The 27002-nt window shown below is 49.2% G+C and overlaps 1 protein-coding gene across 1 annotated transcript; it reads left to right on the top strand.

The window, feature by feature from the left end:
• The first annotated feature begins 1834 nt into the window (after positions 1 to 1834).
• Positions 1835 to 25073, top strand: LOC133244657 (vitamin D3 hydroxylase-associated protein-like). The gene is made up of 15 exons (XM_061412115.1): positions 1835 to 2368; positions 9762 to 9875; positions 10095 to 10244; positions 10549 to 10682; positions 11282 to 11488; positions 13079 to 13119; positions 13550 to 13674; positions 14790 to 14915; positions 15551 to 15648; positions 15968 to 16067; positions 16498 to 16541; positions 17238 to 17277; positions 17686 to 17794; positions 22967 to 23112; positions 24721 to 25073. Exons 1-15 carry the CDS (start codon positions 2174 to 2176, stop codon positions 24847 to 24849), a joined length of 1758 nt encoding a protein of 585 aa, XP_061268099.1. The 5' UTR covers positions 1835 to 2173; the 3' UTR covers positions 24850 to 25073.
• The last annotated feature ends 1929 nt before the right edge of the window (positions 25074 to 27002 follow it).

Below are 27002 nucleotides of genomic sequence, written 5' to 3'. Positions count from 1 at the left end.
GATAACCCTGGTGTTCCAGTGGTTAAGAATCTACTTGCCAATGCAGGGGACACTAGTTCGATCCTTGGTCTAGAAGGATCCCACATGCTGCAGAGCCACTAAGCCTGTGCGCCACAACTACTGAGCCCATGCTCTGCAACAAGAGAAGCCACCCAAATAAGAAGCCCCTGCATCACAAGGAAAAGTAGCCCTACTCACCGCAACTAGAGAAAGCCCACATGTAGCAATGAAGACCCAGCGCAACCACAAATAAATTAATAAAGGAAGAAGGTGGAGGAAAAACTTCCAATACTGCTGAGTTAACTTTGGGAAGATTGTCAGAATAACTTGGCATAAATCAGACTGGATTGGGTGGAGGAGTGAATGAAAGATGAGCAAATAAAGGCAGCAAGTGCAGATAACTGGAGAAGCTTAACTGAAGAAGATAACTGGAGAAGATAACTGGGAGTAGAAGAAACATGTCAATGTGGTAGCTATGTAGGATGCAGATCTGAATACGTCTTCAAGAATTTGTTTTTATTATTATTTTTTTAAGATGGGAGAGACATAAGGTGTTAAATGCTGCTAGAAAGGAGCCATAAAGGTAATAAAGGCAGAAATAAAGGGCTCGACCTATTTGTTATTCCTCCATTTAAGAAGTATCATTGAGCAACTGCCATGTGCCAGGAACTTTGCAAAAGATTGATGAGGTACTTGCTTTTAAGAAACTTATTTTTCAGGGAGGGAGGCAAGAAATAAGTAACAATGATTTCAGTGAATGGTAAGTGTGATGTGGAGATAAAATGAGGTGATGAAATGGAGGGGTGTGTTTCTGTAAAGGGTGATGTAACAAGCCCCAGGGCACAGCAGGGGCATTTCTGCTAATTGATGTCTGGGGGACCTGAGCTGTCAGGGTAAGTCAGGGTTCAGTGACAGTGCATGGAGGTGGGGAAAGGAACGGTGGGAGAACAGGAGGAAGTCACAGGGAGTTTGCAAATGTCAAGGAAGGCTAATTCCAGAGGCCTCTTGGAGATGGTGAAGAGTAGTAGAGGGAGATGACCTTGGGGTTACCCTTTAGGACATGATAGGTAGGTCAACTGCTGACTCCAATCCACTCTGGGTGCTCAGACTCAACATTACGAACCACAAACTCATCTCTTTCCCGGCAAATCTGCTGCTGACTTTCCAGTATTGAGGATGGAGCCACCATTTTCCAGGTTGCCAGTGACTGGCAGCCTCAGATGTTTCCGACTGCTCCCTTCTCCCTCTCTGATACAGAGGATCAGGCCCAAACAGACAGGCGTAGAAGGACTCCAAGATCAAGTTCCTCCTGTTCTGCTGCTGCACATCCTCTTGGTCTTTCCTGCAGGAAGTCACGTTCCCTCCTCACCCTACCCCATCCCACCTCACCCTGAAGATGCCTGCTTTCCTTGGTGGTAGGGAGTCCCTAGTCCAGTGAGGAAATGGGAGATGGGTCTGGAAGGGTGAAGCAGTCGACTAGGGTGAAGCAGTCCCAGGGGCAGCAGTGGCCTTGCCTGGGGAATCAGGAACAGAAGTTCATCTGGGCTGGCAGGGGAAGGGGCGAGGACTACGCCTGCCTGCCTTGGTCCTCACTTTCTGACATCATGTCTCCTGGGACGGATGCCTTCTGAACTTTGCCTGCATCCCCAGGTGTCCCTTCCTTTCTTCCCTGCCTGGGCCTCAGATACCCCCAGAGTGAGCTGCTAATTCTGGGCAGGTGGGCTGTTCAGTCCACCTCCCTGTGGCCTGAGAGTCACGTTAAGGGGGTTGGTGATTATCCTGCAGACCACAGGAAACCATAGGAGCAACCCACTGAGAACTGGAGAGGGTCAGGTTGGGGTGCTGGTGGGGTGTCTGAGGGGTGGGTGGGATGAGGGAGGAGAATGTAAAGAAAGTGGGATCAGAGCCTAGTCACCTGCCCACCTGGTGTCCTGGGCTCCTCTTCAGGCTAGTTTCTGCCACAGCCCCTTCATCTGCCTGGCCCGAGGAACGGAGGACTTTATTTGCATAAGGACATGTCCAGACGGCTGTAAGGGCTAGATGAGATGAGGTTAGGTTCTGCCAACACCTGGGGCTCCTGCCTCTTTGGGAAACAGGCGTGGGAGGGTGGAGCTGATAAATAAAAAGGCAGCCTTCCTGAGGAAGCAGCTGGTGCATCTGCACGGGTCCCACAATGCCTGGGGTGATCTGGCTATCTCACTCGCTGGTGGTGTTACTCCCGGTGGCCCTGCTAGGGGTTGTCTTGCTGGGGGCCACCATGCTCTTCTGGTGGCAGGCTCCAGCATGGAGCAAGATCCCCAGGGCGCAGAAGCGTAGGGAGGAGGCTCTGAGGCGGATGGCAGCCCTGGCAGAACGTCTCCGGCAGCAGGTGAGTGGACATTGACCCTCAATCCCAATAGTGGGTCCCACCTCAGGACAGAGCTCCTCCCATGACCTCATCTTCAGAAGACAGGGAGCAGCAACCCCCCACCCCCCGCCAGCTCCCTAAGCTGGCTTCTTGTGTCCCCATCAGTTCCTCCTTCATCTGTGTCCTTTGAGCCCCTTGAGGTCAGGGGCAGTGTGTTTTCTCTTTCTTCCAGTGCCTGTCACAGGGCTCGGCTGCATGGTGGGTATTTACCTGGGCTATTTGTTGAACTAAAACTGATGGAGGCAACTGGAGGTAGGAGGCCAGGCTTCTTTCAGCCCCTGAGCACCCTTAGACCCCACTGGGACAGGACCCTGGTCTTCAAATTCTGCCTCTCATCCCCTTCATCCCCCACAGGGGGTTCTGCAAATTTTTGCTGAGCACACGACAGATGCAAAACACTGGGGATCACTGAAGGTGGGGTCTTCACAGGAAGCTTTGTTTCTTTCCTTTAATTGTTAAGAGCACAGGCTCTGACGTGAATCTGAGTTTACTAAATTTTTTGTCCTTTAAACTTCTAATTTTACATTGGGGTATAGCTATGGTAGTTTCAGGTGGACTTCAGAGTGACTCAGCCATGTATATGCGTGTCTCCGTGTGTCCATTCTCCGCTCAACTCCCCTTCCATACAGCCCGCCGTATAACATTGAGCTGAGTTTCCCGTGCTATACAGTAGATCCTTGTTGGTTATCCATTTAAAATATAGCAGTGCGTACGTGTCGATCCCGAACTCCCTAACTATCCTTTCCCTGCATCCTTCCCCCTGGCAACCTTAAGTTTGTTTTCTAAATCTGTGAGTCTGCCCGGAAGCTATGTTTCTCACCCAGGGGCTTGGACAGTTTGACGGCCAATGGTGCAAGACAATGAGGCACTCACTGTGGCTGGCAGTTGAGATGTGGGTGTGTCTGTCGAGAGAGAGCGGAGCCTGTCGAGAGCGGGAAGAGTGGGGAGGGAGAGGCATGGAGACAACTCTACACGGCGACTGTGGTTTGTTGGGTAGCCTGCACAATGTGACCATCCTTTTCCTGGGCCTTGGATTCCCCATCTGCCCAAGGAGAGGTGGGCTCGTGGTATCTTGGGTGACTGTGGTGGACTCCTTCTGGGAGTGGGGGTTGGGGTAGTGCCTGAGGTGCTATCCCCATGCTCCAGAGTTCCTGAGTGTCCTTTGCCATCTCCCTGGATGGTGATTGATGGCCCCGGTGGACAGTTCCTCTGCCCTAGCTGCTGCAGTTTCTGAGACTGTGTATTAATATTAATTGGGGCTAATTAGTTGGATAAATCAATCTGCCCCCAGAGAGCAGCTGCCCCTCCCTGGTTGATGAGGAGGAAATCTGGGCTAATGGGGTTGCTGCAGCGATGCCGCGTGATGGAGAGGATTCCTGTGTGTGCGGAGAGGCCCCATCTGTGCAAAGTGGCGGCTTTAGGTTCCTTCACTGCAAACACCAGGGTCTGCTTGTGTGTCCCTCCTGTGTGCTGGCTGGGTGTGTATCTGGCTGTGAGCTGTTTGTGTTTGGTTATTTGCCTTGGTGTGGGCCTGGTTGAGTGTACATGTGTTATTCATTGGGGTATATTCATCTGGATATGTGTAGCTGGTTTGGGTCTGTATGTTTGGTTGAGTATGTATCCATGTGATTGTGTCTGGTGTTTGAGGATGTCTGGTTTTGGGTGTGTCTTGGACTTCCCTGGTGGCTTAGACAGTAAAGCGTCTGCCTACAATGTGGGAGACCCAGGTTCGATTCCTGGGTCAGGAAGATCCTCTGGAGAAGGAAATGGCAACGCATTCCAGTATTCTTGCCTGGAAAATCCCATGGATGGAGGAGCGTGGTAGGCTACAGTCCATGGAGTCGCAAAGAGTCGGACATGACTGAGTGAATTCACTGTCACTGGGCATCTGGTTGGTGTACGTGTGGATATTTGGGATAAGTAGTTATTAGGCTGGGTACCTGGAAAGGGGTATCTGGGTGGCTGGAAGACTGTAAAGGGTTTGGAGTGAGATCACCCATGGTGCCTCCAACCAAAGTCTCTTGGCTCTCAGCACCTTATTCTCTTCCCAACAAAGTTATACAGGTCTGTCCTGGACACCTTTCCAATCAGATCACTCCTCTGCCAGGGTTACCCTCAAGGTCAGTTGACCAGCTTTCTGATCCAGGCAGATGGGAGGCTGAAACATAGGTCAAACCCTCACAGGGTTCAAACAAATCCAATTCAGTTCCATTTAGGAACATTTTACAAAGGATTCTCCTGGGTCTTTCTCTGCTGGACCCTGAGGACAGATTCATTATTCAGGTAATCTGACATTTGACATCTGACCCAAGCTTGCCTTAAAGAGGCTCCTAGTCTGGGTGGGGTGTGATGGAAGCAGAGCTGCGAGAACCATGAAGGGAGGCAGGCAGTTCAGCTGAGAGTGGCAAAGGTCACTTCACTTCACTTCAGTCGCTCAGTCGTGTCTGACTCTTTGCGACCCCATGAATCGCAGCACGCTAGGCCTCCCTGTCCATCACCAACTCCCGGAGTTCACTCAGACTCATGTCCATCGAGTCAGTGATGCCATCCAGCCATCTCATCCTCTGTTGTCCCCTTCTCCTCCTACCCCCAATCCCTCCCAGCATCAGAGTCTTTTCCAATGAGTCAACTCTTCGCATGAGGTGGCCAAAGTACTGGAGTTTCAGCTTTAGCATCATTCCTTCCAAAGAATACCCAGGGCTGATCTCCTTTAGAATGGACTGGTTGGATCTCCTTGCAGTCCAAGGGACTCTCAAGAGTCTTCTCCAACACCACAGTTCAAAAGCATCAATTCTTCGGTGCTCAGCTTTCTTCACAGTCCAACTCTTACATCCATACATGACCACAGGAAAAACCATAGCCTTGACTAGATGGACCTTTGCTGGCAAAGTAATGTCTCTGCTTTTGAATATGCTATCTAGGTTGGTCATAACTTTCCTTTCAAGGACTAAGAGTCTTTTAATTGCATGGCTGCAATCACCATCTGCAGTAATTTTGGAGCCCCCCAAAATAAAGTCTGACACTGTTTCCACTGTTTCCCCATCTATTTCCCATGAAGTGATGGGACCGGATGCCATGATCTTCGTTTTCTGAATGTTGAGCTTTAAGCCAATTTTTCACTCTCCACTTTCACTTTCATCAAGAGGCTTTTTAGTTCCTTTTCACTTTCTGCCATAAGGGTGGTATCATCTGCATATCTGAGGTTATTGATATTTCTCCTGGCAATCTTGATTCCAGCTTGTGCTTCTTCCAGTCCAGCATTTCTCATGATGTACTCTGCATATAAGTTAAATAAGCAGGGTGACAATATACAGCCTTGACGTACTCCTTTTCCTATTTGGAACCAGTCTGTTGTTCCATGTCCAGTTCTAACTGTTGCTTCCTGACCTGCATACAGATTTCTCAAGAGGCAGGTCAGGTGGTCTGGTATTCCCATCTCTTTCAGAATTTTCCACAGTTTATTGTGATCCACACAGTCAAAGGCTTTGGCATAGTCAATAAAGCAGAAATAGATGTTTTTCTGGAACTCTCTTGGTTTTTCGATGATCCAGCGGATGGTGGCAAAGGTCAGATGCCCTCAAAGCTGTGGGACTTGGCAGGAGAGGTGATCTGCTACCCGGAGACGGTTGTGTGGGGAAGGTTTCACAAGAAAGTGGTTTTGGAACTAAGCCTTGAAGGATATGTAGGAGCTGTTTCAAAAGGAGGAGGGAACAAGAAAGGCAGTACCAGAGAGAGAAAAGCCTGAGGTAAGGCACTGTTTCTACAAAGTGGTGGGGAGGCGGGGAGTGTCCCCAACCCCTGGAACCTCACCGCAGGAGGTGAGTGGCAGCTGAGTGAGCGAAGCCTCATCTGTATTTACAGTTTCTGCCCATTGCTTGCAACACCCAAACCCATGGGAAAATTGTCTTCCATGAAACCAGTCCCTGGTGCCAAAAAGTCTGGGGACTGCTGCTATAGAACACTTAGAAAATAATATTTGTAGGATCTACTGATTGACGGCTGTTGGCTAGGAGGCTCTGGTCACTTCAGGTGGAAACTACCACCCTGAAGGTTGAGGGATTTTTTGATATTAAACATATGTAATGACCACTTTGGAAAGATTAATAACCAATTTACTAAAAACTTTGAAGTATATTTTCTTTGATTTTCAAACCACACATGGAGGCGGCCCTAGTGGAGTGTGCAGAAGGCCAGCTGTCCTGGGAGCTGTGGGGCTTGGCTGGAGGGGTGATTTGTTCTAAACTGTATACTAAAATGGCTTAAAAGTGATATAAGTTGAAGTTCAATTCTTTCATCAAATTATTGTAATAATTTCCAAATAATTTGTTGATCTTTTGAGAATTTGTGGGGCTTTTCTGATGTGATGATCATCTTTTGAAGATGTCCCTATCTTTCGAGCTTTATTAAAAGCTTTATTAAGCTCTCTCAATAAGCTGGGTCATTAGGTGACCTGCAGTCTCATTAAGTAGAAACTTTCAACACTAATGTATCATTTCTTAGGCTGAGTTTTGTTCAGCTTCTGCTGAACCAGTAGCAGTGACACTCAGAATTCCTGGCTCTTCTGATACCTTTTGAGATTTTATATAGTCTTCAGGGATCTCTGTTTTCAACAATAAACATTGTTATTAGAATCTCATATAAATTTCATTGACCCTAATCTTACAAGCCTTGGGAGAAGCTGTGTAACCTGTGGGCTAAGAGTGTGGTGGTTAAGACAGTGCTGGACTGTGTTCGAATCCTGACTCTAACGCTCACATTTTAAATGATTCCTCTGTGCCTGCACCTACTCACCTCTATGATGGAATGATCATTATAATTATAGTCCACAAGTTAATAATTTTGACAGTGGTGCCTGGGTACACAGCATGCATTTTCTAAATGATATTCTCATTTCAGCAATAATGTTGTCCTTGCTGAGTGGGTTTCTAGTGAGTTTCAGTGAATTTGTTCTAGTAGATTTGTTCCATTCATCAGGGTTGGTAAAAAGCTTTCTTGGACCCTTGAAAGCCTCACACCCCATGTCACTGGAGTGCTGGCATAGGGGCAGTACCAGCAGAGGCCTGCAGGGCCACCATTCTCACCATCCTGGCCTTCTCTCCCCACCTCTACCCAGTTCCTGGCAGGCTGTCATTTTCACCAGTGGCCACATAAGGACAACTGCCAGGGAGCAATGGCTTCAGGGGTCTATATGGATGGTGGGCACTTGTTCACATGGTGCCACCAGGGGAGCCCTCAGAATAAAGTTGCAACATTCTCTTTCTACAAGGGTCACCATAAACATCTAATGTGTTCACATAGAGATACACCAATATTCTCAGTTACCCAGTACTTACTGCACTAGGAACATGTCGTGGGTTTTATGTAAATAGTTATGGCTCAGGCGGTAAAGAACTAGCCTGCAATGCAGGAAACACAGTTTCGATCCCTGGGTCAGGAAGATCTCTTGGACAAAGAAATGGCTATCCACACAGTATTCTTGAGCTTTCCCAATAGCTCAGCAGATAAAGAATCTGCCTGCCAGAGCGGGAAATGCAAGAGATTCAGGTTCCACTCCTGGGTGGGGAAAATCCCTGATGGAGGAAATGGCAACTCACTCCAATATTCTTGCCTGGAAAATTCCATGAATGGAGGAGCCTGGTGGACTGCAATACAAAGGGTAACAAAGAGTCAGACATGACTGAGGACTGAATACAACAACTACAAGTATCACCCTGGCCGTAGTGAAGAGGCTGGGTTGGTAGGGAAGACTAGAGGCAGGGAGGCCAGTGAGGAGGCTGTAAGAAGACTGAGAGAGAGAGAAGGTTCTAGGCAGGAAGGAGTCTGAGAAGTCAGAAGTGAGAGATTTGAAGGAGGCAGAGCCACCTGTCAGCACTGAGTGTGGATAAGAGAATGGTGGCTGGGACTGCACTGCCCAGTGAACCCAGATCCTTGGGTAAACAGCTCTCTGTGCCTCAGCACCTTCTTCTGCTGTAAAATGAGAAAATCACATGGCTTACCTCCTAGAGTTGTTGCAAGGAGTAATATAAATTATTATCTGTAAAATTCTTGGAAGGTGGCCCGACATATATTTAAATGTTGTAACACATTTTATGTGTAATTGTGTTGGTATTTATCTAGCCATGATCAGAACTTGGGTGAGGGGATCTGAGATTCACTGTGTTGATGACACAAGTGTCATCGGTTGGGAATCTCATGAAGAGGAACAGGTTTGACAGAAAAATGATGAGTCCTGGATGTCTGTGGGTCCATGGGTGGGTAAATGGGCCTGAGGCCTGATGGGAAGTAGGTCTGGACTGGAGAAATGGGGAGAACTGGCCACTGAGTTCACCAGAGAAGGTAGACAGGTAGGGAGAGAGGTGGCCAACATTTACTGGAGGAAGAGGGTCAGAAGAGACGGAGCAGGAATTGCTGGAAGGGAGAGGGAAGTCAGGAGAGTCGAGGGCATGGAGCACTTCCAGAGGGAAGTTTCTTAACAGTCAGATGCTACAGAGGAGAATAAGATGAGGACTGGAAGAATCCAAGAAGCCTTGAAGCCCCAACCTCCCAGGAAAATCCCTCTGTCTGCCTATGTCCCCTCCAGGACTGAGAAAGGCCCACCCAACCCACATTCCAACTTGAAGGCGTCGGGGGCTCAGCTGGGACCATGGAGGACAAAAAGAGGCAACTTCATCTTCTTGAATGCCCACTGTGTGCTGGGTCCTTGATTAGGAGTCCTCAGGGTGATTCAGGCTTCTGGGCTCAGGGCAGCTGGGGGGCTTGTCTGTGCTCCGCTGCATGGCTGACTCATGACTGTATTCTGATACTTTCCTCTCTGAGGAGACCTAGGCCACGGGAGGGGGAGGGGTTCACCTGCGTTACCCCACTGACCAGGGCTAGGCTGACCAGGTGGTCAGGGCTGGCTCCCAGCTCTCCTGCCACCCTGACCTTTCCACAAGGTCAGATTGGCAGGTGTGGGAGGACTGGAGAAGAAGGAAAGGTGGGATGCTGGGGGAGGGGGTGACTCCTAAAGGCAAACCTCACAGAACTGAGCCTCACTTTTCATAAGCCCTGCATCCCAAGATGTGCATGTAGAGTCCCTCCCACTCCATGGGGGGCCCTGTTGGATAGCTGCATGAGGAGGGGGCTGGCCTTCTCTGCGCTGGGCCCTGGGGTTGGACTCTGGGGAGGCTGACACAGAGGAGGACACTTGTGCCCCTGGAGGGCTCTTATGCCAACCTGGAGACTGATTGGGAGATGTCTTTAAAGCTAAGGATGGGCCCAGGAACATGTGATGGGTACTCTGTGCCCACCTGGGCATGATGTTCATGGTGGGAGGGCCCTGGGTGGAGCAGTGTGATATCCCCCATCTCTGCAGGAGCCAGAGCTGGACCCCAAGCCCATTCTGGAGCTGCCGCTGGAGAAGCTGGTCCAGAAGCTGCTTGCTGATGAGCTGAGTTTGGAGAGTGTCCTCTGCAGTTACCTAGAGGAGGTGCGGTTCTGGTCAGAGCCCAATCTTGGGGTTCTGGGTGGAATAGTTGGGGGACAGGTGTGACCCTGTGGCACTGCAGCCAGCTTGGGAGGGAGCTTGTGCCACAGTCATCTGTCACTTCTGCTCTGAGTCAGGATGGGCAGAGGGGCTGGGGTGACTCAGTATCCTGCACCTGGTCACGCCCTGAGCCCCTCTCTGGTTTCCCTCAATGATGCTCAGGCAATGAAGGTACACCAGGAGGTGAATTGCCTGACAGATTTCCTAGATGAATGTGAGGAACAATTGCAGGCATTGAAGAAACTCAAGAAGAGTGAGCGAGGACTCCTCTATGGGGTCCCCATCAGCCTCAAGGACGTCTATGACTGCATGGTGAGCCCTGGGGATGCACGTGCATGTGAGCACCTGAGTGTGTGACATTGGGCAAGTTACTTGCCCAATCTAGGCCCCATGGTTAGAAAGTGGCCAGCTGGAAACCAAACCAGCAGTCAGGCTCCCAAACCCAATCTCTTCACCATTGATCTCTCCTGTCACTCATGAATCCTAAGGGTGTAGCACCTGCAACTCAGCAGGAGAGAGAATGCTTGGGAGCGGAGTGGAGCGCCGGAGATAATCTGTTTGGTGGCTGGTTCCACTCTGACCCCCAGGGGCTGGAGCTTGTGTCACTTCCCTGCAGGGCCATGACTCTACGTGTGGCCTGGCCCAGTTCCTGGAGAAGCCGGCAGCCAAGGATGGAGTCATCGTGAAAGTGTTAAAGGCTCAGGGAGCTATTCCCTTTGTTAAGACCAACATCTCCCAGACGCTGCTCAGGTCTCTGCAACAGGCAGGCCAACCCGGGCTGGGGCAGGGGCAGGGGCTGGGACTGGGGTTGGGTCCAAGGCTGGGCCCAGGATGAAGCTGCCGCTGAAGGGCTGAGGGTGAGGTGGGGGCTGGTCATGTAGACTTTGGGACGGAGGCTCTTGGGCAAGTCTCTTCTGCCCTCTGAGCCTCAGTGTCCTTATCTGACAACATGTGTGTGGACTCCATGGTCTTTAAGGGCCCTCAGGCCCAGATGTACTGAAAAGTTACATCTTTGTTTCTACTCCAGCTCTTTAATTGTTCTCATAACCTATTCTCCTCCCACCCCACTCAGCCGGTAGGGTATCCATTTCTATCTGTTCTTGTAACCTGTTCCCCACTATCCAGCAGAACTGCTGGCTCCTTGATCCTCCTTTTAGGAGTCCTGGTTGGTCTCCCCTGCAACAGCAGCCTCTCGCCTCAACTGAAGGGACACCAGGAGGTTCCTGGCCCGTGGCAGGAGCTCACCAGTCCTGGGGCTGACTCTGAGGGAGGTTGGCCTCTCTATGGGCAGAGCAGTCTTCTCCAGTTATACCTTCCCCTCCCAGCCCCATTTCTTCTGCTTCCCTCAGCTTTGATTGCAGCAACCCCATCTATGGACAGACTCTGAACCCTCAGAACTTAAAGAAGACATCTGGGGGCTCCTCGGGGGGTGAAGGAGCTCTCCTGGCAAAAGGGGGTTCCATCCTGGGCATGGGTACCGACACCGGAGGCAGTATCCGTATTCCAGCCAGCTTTTGTGGTGCCTGTGGTATCCGGGTCACAGGATACCGCCTCAGGTACTTGGTGGGGGGGGGCCTGGGTAGGCTCAGCCCAGCCTGGAGAAACTAGGGGTCTTGTCCATATAATGATTCTCATTAGCTCAGTAGTAGGGGAAGTGGACAAGGTAGGAGGGCTTCCAGTAACTCCTGCCTCAGCCCCGCAGCTAAACACACCGTGTTTGGTACAAGAGGGAGTGGGATAGACTGTCCACTCATTCATTATTTCACTAATTCATTCATCCATCCATCTGCTCAGCTACCCCCCTTTTCCTTCCTCATACATCAATCCATCCATTTATCCATCTATATCAATTTCTCATCCATTCATGCATCCATGCAGTCGCCATCCCAGTTTCTATCCATCAAACAATTTCACCATTCATCTGCCATTTAATTTATTTGACAAATATTTATTGAGTGTTTACTCTGTGCCAGACACTGAACTTGGGATGCATCAGTGAACAAAATGGACAATATCCAAGCCTTTGAAGAACTTACATCCTGCCTTCCATTCATTTATTCATTCAGTCGGACATTTATCTCTCCATCCACCTACTCAACTAGCCATCCATCAATCCACGTTTGCCTCCATTCATCCATCCAGCCACCAATCCATCCATATTTCCATTAATTTTTCCATCTGTTTTGCACTCACTCATACATCTATCCACCCATCCACCCATATTTCAACCCCACTCCGACTACCTACACTGTGTGGCCCTATGCAGGGACACAGAACACTCTCAGACCCAGCCCCAAGCCCTGTTGTGCTCTTTAACATCCAACTGGCTTATAACTGGTGCAAAGAGCTGACTCATTTGAAAAGACCCTGATGCTGGGCAAGATTGAAGGCAGGAAGAGAAGGGGATGACAGAGGATGAGATGGTTGGATGGCATCACCGACTCAATGGACATGAGTTTGGGTAAACTCCAGGAGTTGTTGATGGACAGGGAGGCCTGGTGTGCTGCCGTCCATGGGGTCGCAGAGTCGGACACGACTGAGCGACTGAACTGAACTGAATCCAGGCTTAAGAGAGGGTCAAAGAGAGGGATGAAGTTGACATTTTCTTCAATAGAATTTATTAAAGGCCAAGATTTTACACTTTTAGAAGCAGGTCAAAGGCAGGGAAGGCTTCCTGGAAGATGCAGCATTTGAGCTTGGTTTTGAAGGATGGACATGCAGAGTTGGAGAAGCATCTTCAGTTCAGTTGCTCAGCTGTGTCCGACTCTTTGTTACCCCATGGACTGCAGCATGCCAGGCTTCCCTGTCCATCACCAACTCCTGGAGCTTGCTCAAACTCATGTCCATCAAGTAGCATCTAGAAGGCTGTAATTCTATAAGCAGCCTATTTTGCCTGGAGCAATGTGTGAGTCTGTGTGGAAGGGCTAGAAAGGGAAGTTATGGAAAGAGTTGATAATTTAGAGCCTTGAAGGGCAGTAAAAGGGCTCATATTTATTCAGTGAAGAGTCATGGGAGGGTTGAGGCAGCTCTTATTCTTGTGTTCTGGGCCCTGGGGGAGTGCACTGGCTGGGTGTTCAAGCCTCTTTGGCACCTCAGTCCTTCCCTTCAGGCGCTGAGCTGGGCTCTGGGTGGGTGGGGTTTTGCAGCAACTCCGGAGTTGCCTCAGCTGTCAAGGGCAGGAAAGCAGGTAAGCTCTTGTCTGTGTTGGCCATATCCATTCAAAGGCAACCTGCTTGCCTTTCTCCCAAGGACATTTCACTGTATCTCAGACAGACCAGCCCCACCAGTGACCAAGGAATATGGGGGAAGGTTCTGCTTGGCTTTCTAGTCTAGTGACTCTTGCCCCTTGGAGAGGTGCTTCCTGTTCTTTAGCTTTCACCTCACTTGCTGGTCTCCTAGTGTTCTGCCCCAGAGGAAAATCTCCCTTCAGGCTGGAAGTTTGTTTGAGCTAGTCTGCCAACTCCACTCATTCTCAACCGCTGACCCAAGACAGCCCCAGGGCCTCTTCACTTTGCCCTGATCATGGCCCTGGGTCCCACCCTCTGAGGCCAGGCAGTGTGGGTCCCCAAAGCAGAAAGGATGCAGCATGTCTGCCTCTTTCCACCCGCTCTGTACAGTGGTCACAGTGGCTGGCCCCTTGGCCTGGGACGTGGAGAGCCTGGCACTGTGCCTGCGAGCGCTGCTGAGTGAACACATGCACCGATTGGACCCCACCGTGCCCTTCCTGCCCTTCAGGGAGGAGGTGAGCTGGGTAGGGAGCAGGCCTGGAGGGCTCCCTCTCCTCTCCCTTCAGTCCTCAACAGCCAGCCACTAGGACCATTCCCTGTGAAGCCCTCCTTTTCCAGCCCAAGTGCAGTGAGTGGGAAGCCCACATGCTCAGTCAGTTCATTCCCCAACCCGACCAGATGCCAGCTGTTTTGGCTTCTGTGCCACCTGGAGCCATAGATGATATTACCCCAGAGAGGGACTCCATCATCATTTGCCCAACACACAGGGGCAGTAAACTCAGCAAGTGTGGTGTAGAGAGCCTGGTATCAAGGGAAGCTGGGCTGTTAGGCCTCTAGGTAACCCTGACCAAGTCACATCTCTTCTCTAGGCCTCAGCCTCCACATTGGTACAATGAAGATGTTGAACCAGAATTTTGCTGCAGACCCTTCTAACTCTGACTCTTCATTTTTGCATTAACTCACTCAGGAAAATTTATTGGTACCTACTATGTGGTGGCTGTTTGTAGTTCATCCTAACACTCACTCTATAGAATGAGCATCACTCCTCCCATTTACAAGTGAGGAAGCTGAAGGGAAATGAAATGACTTTCTGATGATCACATAGTGGCTTGGAACCCAGCCCTATTGACTCCAGGATCTGCTGCATAGGGAGAGCCTCTGTCTACTGATCAGCCAGTATCTATTCATCTGATTCCCTACACATATTGTAGTACAATCAGCCTGTGGTCACTGTCTGTTATCTGTTATTCGCCTCTATTGGTCTCTGCATCCTCTTCCTCTCCTGACCCTTCTTTGGCTTTAAGATATTTGTGTCTATTCATGTACTTACTTGCCTGCCTGCCCACTCACCTCCATCCATTCATTTATCCACCCACCCATTTATCTGTTTAACCCTTGCCCACTCACCCATTCACTATCTCATACACCCACCCATTCATTCGTGAATCTGTTTAACTATCCACTTCAGCTACCCAATCAGTCATGTCCCCATCCATTTCTTCCTCTTCTGGAGAGTTCTTCAGAGGACCTAAACCCTGGAGAGTATATAGGGAGGCTTCAAGGGGCCCTTAGAATGAGGCCACCTTGTCTTCTGGCCAATCTCCCCTAACCCAGCCCCTCTTTCCCCAAGGTGTACTCCAGTAACCGTCCCCTTCGAATTGGCTACTACGAATCAGATGGCTTCACCCAGCCATCACCTAGTATGGCCAGGGCTGTGAAGCTCACATCCAGGCTGCTCCGGGATGCAGGACACCAGGTAGGCTTACTTGGCCCTTGGGAGGGAGACCAGATCAGTGAGAATGCTGGGTTGGTCCATTCTTGGAGAGGAAGGTTACATCTGAGTTTGTGCTAGTGAGATCATTGTGTTTCCCCTAGGCTTCCTGGAGACTGATGGAGTGGAGGTTGGGGCAGGGTGGGTCCCATCCTGTGAGGAAGGCATCCCCCTTCAGTAGCGGGAACTCTGAGACTCACTCCTATAATTCCTAGAGCTTGGGTTTCTGTTGTCTCCATCAAATGGCTGTAAGGAGCCTCTTGTCCTCAGAGTGCCCCTCTTCTTCCCCTACTTCCCATGCCCCAGTGGCTTGTCCCTGCCCCGCCACCCCTTTGAGAATTGCTGAGCCAGTCTCTTCATCTCTATGAGCCTCAGGTTGCTACCGCACTGGGTGGCCGTGATGATTGAATGAGCTCCCAATAAAGCACTTGGCAAGGGGCTGGATCACAGTTAAGCAAGCAGCTCAAATTCTGCCTCATCACTGTGTGGGGGTGAGGGAGTGGGCAGAGCACAAAGGCTTCCCAATGTGGTATTCTCTCTTTAAATCCTGAGGGATGCAGAGAGAACATGGGGCAGAGCAGGAGGAGCTCCAGGCCCTGACTCGGCCTCTCTCTCCCCAGGTCATCCCCTTCTCTGTCCCCCGAACAGAGTATGCCTTCTTTCACCTGTACATAGGGAGTCTGTTGGCTGATGGAGGGGCCAGCCTTCTGGAGAAACTGTATGTCTGCTGGGACTCAGATGTGGGGTGTGATGGAAATGGGGTTGAGGAAGGGGCTGTGGCAGCCTGAGCTCTAGGTGGGGAGCTGCAGGCCTGGGCTGCTTTGGTGCCTCTGGCTCCTTGTGTGACGGTAAGCAGCAAGTCACCCAACCAAGCCCTGCCTTCAGGATGCACATGTTCTGGGGTGGTGCTGCTGGGAACAGAGTATTTCTTTGGGTCAAACCTCTCTCTGTAGCTTATCTAGGGAGGGGAAGCTGATGGCTGGGTGATGGCCAGCTGAAGGCCATAACTGACCAGCTGTGTGTCTGTGGTTCCTCAGTAAGGGGGACATTGTGGACCCCTCCATGAAGAACACAGTCACCTCTCTCAGGTTGCCAAACTCACTCAAACGTTTCTTGGCCTGGATCTGGAAGTATTTCGTGAGTGTGGGTTCAGAGTGGGAGGGGCTGGAGGGGGGAGGGGCCCAGAGAGGACATGGGGCTCAGAAAGGGGAGGGGGCTCCCTTGGGGGTGAAGGGTGGGGTGGGGGTGGGGGTCAGGTCAGAGAGGAAGATGAGGCCCAGAGAATGTGGTGGTTCAGAGAAAGGCTCAATGGGAGAGGAACTGAAAGACGGGAGATGGGGGCCAAAAGAGCAATGCTGTCAGAGAGGGAGGGGGGCTTCAGAGAAGCTCAGAGATGGGGCTTCAGCGAGAGGGAAGGGGATTTAGAGAGGGGGATCAGGGTTTGGTGCTGTGGTCAGGGGCTCGGCGGGGAGCGGGGCAGAGTTTCTCTTCCCAGACCCCTGTCCCGGGCAGGTAGCATTGCCCTATGGTTTCTGAAAGTGCCCTCCCCCTCTGTCCCCACCTCCAGGAGCCCCGGGCTAGCCAGAGTTTAGAAAGGATGTGTGGAGTAGGGTAAGTGATCAAACCTCCTCAGGTCCAATTCACAAGGGGTTTCCTTGGGAGCTGGGTGAGGGTCATGTGGCTGGGGGCCTTGTCCACTGTGAGCAGGGCTGTTTAAGGTTTTGGAATCTAATTAGGGCTTTAGAATCATGCCCGACATGGGGTTAAATTTAGACTTTTGGGTGGGACTGGGGTTTTATTTGGACTTGAACTCTGAGTACACACTAGAACTGAGTTAGATTGGGACAAAAGTTGGGCCTGAGTTGAAGTTAGCTTTGGGTCAGGGTTGGGGTTAAGATTGGAGTTGGGGTGGGGATATGATTGGGAGAGGAGTCTGGTTTGGGTTTGCTGTTGGACTTGGCCTGGTGGGCTTGGAATTAAGGGGCTGGTTAGAACTGGGGCTGGAGCAGCCTGAGGGTTGACTCGGGGCCTCACAGTTTAGGGGAAAGGACCTGGGGTTTCGAGGGAGCCTGTGGGTCCCTGTCACAGGTGTTGGGGCTTTGACCAGGGGATGGGTCCTCTTAGGAACATTGGACAGGTAATGGATATTGGCCAGGGGACAAGATACAGGGTGATTCCCAGTCCACCAGCTGATTTGCAGCCTGAATAGAGTCCAGAACTTGCCTCCTGGGTATCATGTCCCCGTTTGTATAAAAAGCAGTCCTCCCATGCTGACCTTTGGACTTCTCCTTCTTCCTCATTCCCCAGGACACCCAAGAAACTGTGGGAGCAGCACACAGCAGTGGAGGTAATACATGCCTGGGGAGACCTTGAGGTACTGCCAGAACTGGGGCAGCAGACCCCTGGGTGGCAACAGGAGTAGCCCAGTAGATGGTAGATCTCTGTGTTGGCCTTCAGGGGAGGCTCAGCTGCACCCGGGTGATGACCAGGAGGTTAATGTAGTCTGTCTCCTTGGGGCCAGGATGATACATTGTCCCCAGATCACTGTGGCTTGAGACTGTCCTTCTCATCCCTCCTCCTTGGCCCCTGGGAAGACCCTGACTTCCCCCCGCTCCACCCCCATCTCAGTCTGCACCTCACAGCCTGGGAATTCTTTCTGGTGTTTGACCTGACTCAGCCTGGCAGCATCTGATTTTGTCCTGCAAACAGTGACCTCTGCCAGTCTCACCTTTCCCGCCTGCCACTATTCCTGCAGGAATATCAGCAAGAGTTCATAGCCAAGTGGAGGTCCCTGGACCTGGATGTGCTGCTGTCTCCAGCTCTGGACCCCGCCTTCTATGTTGGCTATCCTGCCAAGGTGCCAAGTGAGCGAACACCGGGTCCTTGGCAGGGAGCAGGGTGGGGGTGGGGCTGTGATGTCCAGGACTTCTGAGCCCTCCCACAGCCTCTGGCCTTTACCTCTGATGTTAGTTACTATTTAAAAATTTTGTCTTAAATGGAGATAAAATTCAGGTAACATAAATTCGCCATTTAAAGCGTACAACTCAGTGGTTTCTAGTATATTCAGAATGTCATGCAACCACCACCACTGTCTGGTTCCAGAACATTTTAATCATCCTGAAAAGAAACCCCGTACCTGTTACCAGTCCCTACCAATTTTCATTCCCTTTGTTTGTTTGTACGTTTGTTTTGGCTTTATTGTGAAGTTTCTGGGATCTTATCAGAGATCCCTGATCTCTGACCAGGGACCGCACCTGTGCCCCCTGCAGTGGAAGCATGGAGTCCTAACCACTGGACCACCAGGGGATTTCCTCCATTCACTTAAAAAAAATTTTTTTTTAATTTATTTCACTGCACTGGATCTTAGTCGCATCATGCAGGACCTAGTTTCCTGACCGGGGATCGAACCTGGGCCTTTTGCCCTGGGAGCACAGAGTCTTAGCCACTGGATCACCAGGGAAGTCCCTCCATTCACATTTTAAATGAACTTTATTGAAGTATAATTTACATGAGATAAAATTCACTAGTTTTAAGTAACTTGGTGAATTTTAACATATGTATGTATACATGTATCAGTTCAGTCGCTCAATCATGTCCAACTCTGCAACCCCATGGACTGCAGCACGCCAGGCTTCCCTGTCCATCAAACTCCCAGAGCTTGTTCAAATTCATGTCCATCAAGTTGGTAATGCCATCCAACAATCTCATCCTCTGTCTTCCCTTTCTCCTCCACCACCTAATCACAATAGAGACTATTTCCATCATTAGCCAAATTTCCCTCATATTTTGTTGCGTTTCATGCCACCACTCGTCTGCTTTCTGTCACTATAGTTTTGCCTCATCTAGGATTTCACATAAGTAAAATCAAAAGGTATGAGGCGCAGGGGTCTGACTTCTTTCTCTTAGCATATCCATTCACTCTTAACATGCTTTCTGCAGCCTCACTTCCAGAGGTGCCCTCAGCCCAGCAGCCCACCTGCAGATGCCAGCAAGCCTCAACACAGGGCAGCCACCCATGTGTAGCGCAGGTGCAGGTCTCAGAGGCGATGCCACGCAGAATGCAAACCCCCGTCAAGCCTGGGCTCCTCTCCTCTGGGTCCCCCTACAGTGGTTGCCCAAGGCATAACCCACACTTGGCTCTGCTCTAGCGTCTTCTGTCCACCTCCCTGACACTCTGATTCTCACTCCCTGCACACAGGTGGCTGCTGGGAGGAGCTACCTTTTCAACTCAGGATTGCACTCCAGCCCTCTTGGAGCCCTGAGTACTGGAGGGCATGGCTGCATCCTCTGCCAGCCACTAGCTGTGTATCTGTCTGCCTCCTTGGTTTCCCATTTGTACACGGGGACTAGTAATCCTCATCTCACAGAGGAGGGGAGGAGTCAAGGACTCAGCAGTGTAGAGAGGGGAGTGCAGTGCCTGGCACTGAGTAAGGCTTTGCAGTGTGGATTCTTTTTATTAAAAAAAAAATTATTGGCATATAGTGATTTACAAAGCTGTCTTAGTTTCAGGTGTATAGCAAAGTAAATATATATGTATACCCTGTGAGCCACAACTGACTCAAATTTTTAAAAAATTAAAAAAAAAAACCAAAACAATGTAATGAGGCCAGGGGGCCTTCCCTGGTGGCACAGATGGTAAAGAATCTGCCTTCAATGCAAGAGACCCAGGTTTGACCCCTGGAGAAGAGTGGCAACCCACTCCAGTTCTCTTGCCTGGAGAAACCCATGGACAGAGGAGCCTAGCCGGCTACAGTCCATGGGGTCTCAAAGATATGGACACGACTGAACAACTAACACACATACATATACCCACTCTGTTTTTTTAGATTCTTTTCCCACATAGGCCATTACAGAGTACTGAGTAGAGTTCCCTGTGCTATGCAGCCGGTTCTTATTTGTTATATATTTTACATACAGTAGTGTGCATCGGTTAAGTCATGTCTGACTCTTTGCGACCCATGGACTGCAGCATGTCAGGCTTCCCTGTCCATCATCAACTCCCGGAGCTTGCTCAAACTCACGTCTACAGAGTTGGTGAAGCCATCCAACCTTCTTTTCCTCTGTCATCCCCTTCTCTTGCCTTCAATCTTTCCTAGCATCAGGGTCTTTTCCAGTGAGCCAGTTCTTCACATCAGGTGGCCAAATTATTGGAACTTCAGCTTCAGCATCAGTCCTTCCAATGAATATTCAGGCCTGATTTCCTTTGTATTGACTGGTTAGATCTCCTCGCAGTCCAAGGGACTCTCAAGAGTCTTCTCCAACACCACAGTTTAAAAGCATCAATTCTTTGGCACTCAGCTTTCTTCATAGTCCAATTCTCACATCCATACATGACTACTGGAAAAACCATAGCTTTGACTAGATGGACCTTTGTTGGCAAAGTAATGCCTCTGCTTTTTAATATGCTGTCTAGGTTTGTCATAGCTTTTCTTCTAAGGAGCAAGCGTCTTTTAATTCATGGCTGCAATCACCATCTGCAGTGATTTTTGGAGCCCCCCAAAATAAAGTCTGTCACTGTTTCCATTGTTTCCCCATCTATTTCCCATGAAGTGATGGGAACAGATGCCATGATCTTAGTTTTATGAGTGTTGAGTTTTAAGGCATCTTTTTCACTCTCCTCTTTCACGTTCATCAAGAAGCTTTTTAGTTCCTCTTCGCTCTCTGCCATAAAGGTGGTGTCATCTGCATATGTGAAGTTATTGATATTTCTCCCGGCAGTCTTAATTCCAGCTTGTGCTTCATCCAGCCCAGTATTTCACATGATGTACTCTGTATATAAGTTAAATAAGCAGGGTGACAATATACAGCCCTTTCCCGATTTGGAACAATATCTTTGTTCCATGACTGGTTCTAACTATTGCTTTTTGACCTGCATAGATTTCTCAGGAGGCAGGTAAGGTGGTCTGGTATTCCTGTCTCTTTAAGAATTTTCCAGTTTGTTGTGATCCACACAGTCAAAGGCTTTGGTGTAGTCAATGAAGCAGAAGTAGAAGTTTTTTCGGAATTATCTTGCTTTTTCTGTGATCCAACAGATATTTGCAATTTAATCTCTGGCTTTTCTGCCTTTTCTAAATCCAGCGTGAACATCTGGAGGTTCTCAGTTCACATTCTGCTGAAGCCTTGCTTGGAGAATTTTGAGCATTACTTTGCTAGCATGTGAGATGAGTGTAATTATGTGGTAGTTTGAGCATTCTTTGGCATTGCCTTTCTTTGGGATTGGGATGAAAACTGACCTTTTCCAGTCCTTGGCCACTGCTGAGTTTTCCAAATTTGCGGGCATATTGAGTGCAGCACTTTCACAGCATCATCTTTCAGGATTTGAAATAGCTCAGCTGGAATTCCATCACCTCCACTAGCTTTGTTTGTAGTGATGCTTTCTAAGGCCTGCTTGACTTCACACTCAAAGGTGTCTGGCTCTAGGTGAGTGATCACACCATTGTGGTTATCTGGATCATTAAGATCTTTTTTGTATAGTTCTTCTGTGTATTCTTGCCACTTCTTAATATCTTCTGCTTCTGTTAGGTCCATACCATTTCTATCCTTTATTGAGCCCATCTTTGCATGAAATGTTCCCTTGGTATCTCTAATTTTCTTGAAGAAATCTCTAGTCTTTCCCATTCTATTGCTTTCCTCTATTTCTTTGCATTGATCTCTGAGGAAGGCTTTCTTATCTCTCTTTGCTATTCTTTGGAACTCTGCATTCACATGGATATATCCTTCTCTCCTTTGCCTTTTGCTTTTCCTCTTTTCTCAGCTATTTGTAAGGCCTCCTCCGACAACCATTTTGCCTTTTTGCATTTCTTTTTCTTGGGGCTGGTTTGATCACTGCCTCCTGTACAGTGTCACAAACCTCCATCCGTAGTTCTTCAGGCACTCCTCAGATCTAATCCCGTGAATCTATTTGTCACTTCCACTGTATAAGTCAATCCAAATCTCCCAATTTATCCCTTCCCCACCCTTTTGATGACCATAAGTTTGTTTTCTATATTCATGACTCCATTTCTGTTTCACAAATAAGTTCTTTTGTATTATTTGTTTTAGAATCCACATATAAGCAATATCATATGGTATTTGTCCTTCTGTGTCTGACTTACTTCACTCAGTATGACAATCTCTAGGTCCATCCATGTAGCAAATGACATAATTTTGTTCTTTTATGGCTGAGTAATATTCCATTGTATGTACATATCACATCTTCTTTATCCATTCCTCCGTCAATAGACATTTAGACTTGTCCATATCTTGGCTACTCTAAATAGTGCTGTGATGAACACTGAGGTGCATGCATCTTTTTGAATTATGGATTTCTCTGCATATATGCCCAGGAGTGGGATTGCTGGATCATAGAATAGCTCTATTTTAACTTTTTAAGGAACCTCCATACTGTTCTCCATTGTGGTTGCACCAATTTACATTCATACCAACAGTGTAGATAGGAGGGTCCCCTTTTCTCCGTATCCTCTCCAGCATTTATTTTTTGAAGAGTTTTTGATGATGGGCATTCTGACCTGTGTGTGGTGATACCCCATTGTAGTTTTGATTTGCCTTTCCCTAGTAATTAGTGATGTCGAGTATCTTTTCATGTGCTTTTTGGCCATCTGCACAGAGCAGATTCTGACTCTCTCCTTCCCTCCACTGTGGGGAGCAGTAGGCAGCTGTTAGACCGACTCCCTGCATTGAAACAGCTATTGCAAGCAGAAGGCTGCAGTTCCAAGAAAGATCCCAAGGAGGGACCCACCCACATTCTGTCCCTCCTGCCTTAATCAATTATTTATTTGGCTGCCTCTGGTCTTGGTTGCAGCACTCCGAGTTCTCATGTGTCATGTGCGATCTTTCGTTGCAGCACACAGCCTCTCTGGTTGTAGTGCTTGGGCTCAGTTGCTCCGAGGGATAGGGGCTCTTAGTTCTCTGACCAGGGATCGAACCCACATCCCCTGCATTGCAAGGAGGATTCTTAACTACTGGGCCATTAGGGAAGTCCCCTGAGTCTTTTCTGAGCTGATCATTTTCCTGAGCTTACCTGGATCTTCCTACAGCAAGCAGTTTCTACTTGGGCCTTTACAACCTCCTGAACTTCCCTGCCGGCGTGGTGCCCGTCACCACTGTGACGCCACAGGACGAGAAGGAACTGGCCTTCTACAGAGGCTACTACAGAGATCACATCGACAAAAGTTTCCAGGAGGTCAGTTTCCCTCTCTGCCTCTCCTGCTGTTGGGGTAGGGTGGGGCTGGTCCCTCTTAGTGTTTCTCTTTACCACCTCAGTTACAGTTTCACCCCATCACTGAAGACACACTATTTTGACCTCCAGGTCAGCCTCTGTCCTTGTGAGGGGAGAACCACTGTGCAAAAGCAGTGGCTTCCTCGACACTTCTGTAGGGAAGGTCGATCCCAGAGACAGGGGTGGTGAAGAAAGGTGAAGGCTAGGAGGTTACTGTGAAGGTTACAAGGTGAAGGTACTTGTTAGCAGGTCACTATGTAACTGAACTGGACACAGTTTTTTTCTCTAGGAAGACAGGATTTGGGCTTCCCTGGTGGCTCAGTTGGTAAAGAATCCGCCTGCAATGTGGGAGACCTGGGTTCGATCCCTGGATTGGGAAGATCCCCTGAAGAAGGGAAAGACTACCCACTCCAGTATTCTGGCCTGGAGAATTCCATGGACTCTATATACAGTCCATGGGGTCGCAAAGAGTCTGACATGACTGAGCGACTTTCACTTTCACTTTTCATTCTACTTTTACTTTGTGGGGTTGTGTTAAAGGTTAAATCGAAAAAAAGTGAAGCAATTAGCATAATGCCCTGTATGTAGGAACTGTTGAATAAATGCTATTACTAATTCAAAGAGGGCTTCACAAAGGAAATATTTCTATGGACCTATTGAATTCATGGTCTAAAATAACAGCCCTGACTAGGGTGAGAGAGGGGAAGAGAGAGAGGGAAAGAGAGAAACTGGCTCTGAAAAGTATGCATGTGTCTGAGTCAGACATTAAGTAACTTATTTTTCCTGGAAATTGATTTTAGTGCTAGAGTTACCCAGTGGAACTGCTGACCTGAATTCTGTGAAAATAACAATAACGATACTATCTAATGTGTCTTGAGCTCTTACTCTGTTCCAAGAGCTGTTTAAAAGTGCTGTATATATATTAAATCATTAAATCCCATAACTGTCCCATGAGGTTTTCCAAATGAGGAAATGAAAGAACAGATAGGTTAAGGGACTTGACCAAAGCCATATAGCCAGCTGAACTGAAGGAGCCAGGACTCGAAGCCATGGGACCTGGCTCCAGAGACAAAGGCAAGTAAGGGCGTATATGGTATCATCTTGAAGCAATGAAAACATGTTTGAATGCCTACAAGTATGTTTGATTTTCATGGCAGGGACTCAGGCTCAACTCCCATGTTCCTGGAGCTGTGTTTTGGAGTCAAGGCACCCCTTTCCTTGCAGAAGTGCAATCAGGCCCTGGGTCAGGGATTTGGACATTCTCTTTTCCTTTGCTGAGAACACAGGGTGAATACTCAGTGTTATATTTCATCCTTAGAGTCAGCTGTCTACACAGGGAGCAAGTTTTCCATCCTAACCCTGGAGAATTGTAGCCAAAGCAGAACAGTTTTTCCAGGTTTTGCTGAGAGCTGAGGAAGCCTGGAACTCTGAGATCCAGGACATGTCTACTTTAATATAGACTGGGAGTGAGATATTTGGATTAATACACACCTATGGGTGGTGAGGATGGATGGGCAAGGGGCCTGTGAGCAGGAAGCAGGCTCTGAGTCCATAGGCCCTCTCTCCCTGCAGGCGGTGAGAGGATCTGTGGGGCTTCCAGTGGCTGTGCAGTGCATTGCTTTGCCATGGGAAGAGGAACTGTGTCTCCGGTTCATGAAGGAGGTGGAGACCTTGGTCAAGAGCAAGATGGAACCCAAGTGAAAAGACACTCCTTCTCCTGGAGGTCTTTCTACATCTTCATCCAAGTCTGCTCTCAATGTTCCTTCCTTCTCATGAATACCAGATCCGCCTTATTTCTCCTCCTCCTGGAAGCCCACCACAAGTTTTCTTTGTTGTCTCTCTGTGTGGCTGCTCAGTACACAGACTTCCCAGATTATCCCAGCATGGGGAGCAGGGTGATGTGTTCAATAAACATTTTGACTGGCTGGCTTCGGGATCTCTGGTCTAGATGGGGAGGTAGGGCTGTAGACTTCCCATGGCCTTCTACTTCCAGCTGCTCTCCTCCAGTTCAGTCTCTGAGATGCTATCCTAGACTGCAGCAGAGGGGAGAGGGCCCCAAACTGAGAGCTTGGAGAGCTGGTCCAAATCCTGGCTCTGCCACTGGTTTGGTCTAGGCAAGTTATTTCCCCTCTCTGGACCTCAGTCTTATCATCCACACATTGAGGGGGTTAGATTTGATGTAGTCTGTCCTACCTGCCAGTACTCGACTATTATGGGAGAGGTGATTCCTAGGCACTTTTCTGATCGAGAACTTGCCATGGCTCCCACTTTCTAAAGTTCCATAGAGCAAGGCCATGGGAGTGAAACCAAGTCAGAACAGAGCCTGTGTTGGGAGTTAATCCCCCACTCACCGTCCAGTGCTTTGCCCACAAGCTGCTAAATTTTTTGACCTGACACCCAGCACCTCCTGAGGACCTGTACAGCCTCTTCTGGTGTGGCTCCACCACAGCGTAACCTGCCTCCATTCTCTCAAACTGGAGCCTTCTTGCCAGTACAAGGTGTGTCTGTGCCTCTGTTCATACTGTTCTCTTCAACTAAACGCCATCACTGTCTTCGCTGCCCTTCAAGTCCTATGTCAAATGTTACTTCCTCCAGGAAGCCTTCTTTGAGCCCTCAGTCTCCTCCATGATTTTACGTGCACCTAAACTCTCTTGAGGTTCTCCCCCAACAAAACTTCCCCTTCCTGTATCCCATTCTTCTTTGTAGCCCTACTTCCAATCAACTAGGCAAACTTATGAACTCATTCCTCCCTGTGCTTGATAGCCCAGACCTCCTGGAGATAATATCCCAGTGCAAATAAATGGAATTCATCCATCCATTCATTCATTCTACATTTGTTGAGTACCTCCTCAGGAACAAATATGATAGAATTTTAGGCAGAAAAAGGCCCAAGTTGAACTAAGATGGAGACCCCAGGAATCATACCAAAAAGGCTGCCCTGACTCTACTTACAATAGAAACAACCATCTGGGGTGTCCAGGTGCAGACTGGACAGGGCTACTGCTGACCTCACCTTGGCCTCCACCTCTCTTCAGGCCCTAGCACAGAGTCTGAGTTCTCTGGAGGAGAAGAATCCTCATTGTACCTTCTCAGTCAGGGTTAGTATGGCTCCTTCTCTGTCCTTCCTCTCCCATAAGAGGGAGGTCTAAGAGGCTCAGGCCTTCCCAGATGGCTCAGCAGGTAAGGAACCTGCCTGCAAAGCAGGAGACTCGGTTTGATGCTTGGGTCAGGAAAATCCCCTGGAGAAGGAAATGGCAACCCACTCAAGTATTCTTGCCTGAAAGAAACCCATGGACAGAGGAGCCTGGTGGGCTGCAGCCCAAAGGGTCGCAAAGAGTTGGACACGACTGAGCAGCTGAGGATGCACGCATAGCAAGCACTCAAGTCTTTGGCTTCCATGGTGGCTCAGCTGGTAAAGAACCCATCTGCCAATACCGGAGATGCAGGAGACACAGGTTCAATCCCTGGGTTGGCAAGATCCCTTGGAGAAGGAGATGGCAACCCACTCCAGTATTCTTGCCTGGGAAATCCCATGGACAGAGAAGCCTGGCTGGCTACAGTCCATGGGGTCATAAAAGAGTACCACACGATTGTCCACCAACACACACACCTTGTCAAGAGGCTCAGAGAAGTGGAGGAGCAGAGAGGTTTTCTATCTCAAATGCCTCCTGCTTCCCTTTCCCTACACCCCGCTGGCCGCACAAGTCTGGGCACCAGGGGGCAGCATTGAGCTTCACATAGTCCATACGTTACCTGGCCTTCTCCCTTGTCATCAGGTCTTTTCCAGTCTTAGCTCCATTGCCAAGAAAACTAGTGGGTGGAGATGTAGTGAGATAGGAGGACCAGGAATAAAC

The sequence above is a fragment of the Bos javanicus genome, chromosome 3, assembly GCF_032452875.1.
Source record: "Bos javanicus breed banteng chromosome 3, ARS-OSU_banteng_1.0, whole genome shotgun sequence".
In the NCBI taxonomy this organism is placed as follows: Eukaryota; Metazoa; Chordata; class Mammalia; order Artiodactyla; family Bovidae; genus Bos; species Bos javanicus.
The sequence above is the reverse complement of the archived record's forward strand: the minus strand, read 5'-3'. Positions and strand labels throughout refer to the sequence as shown.

Bases quoted from the DNA above. Each gene is read 5' to 3' on its own strand.
- LOC133244657 (XM_061412115.1), top strand. From the start codon at position 2,174: ATGCCTGGGGTGATCTGGCTATCTCACTCGCTGGTGGTGTTACTCCCG. The intron at 10,245-10,548 runs GTGAGCCCTGGG...ACTTCCCTGCAG, and splicing joins AGGACGTCTATGACTGCATG to GGCCATGACTCTACGTGTGG. The intron at 17,278-17,685 runs GTAATACATGCC...CTATTCCTGCAG, and splicing joins AGCAGCACACAGCAGTGGAG to GAATATCAGCAAGAGTTCAT.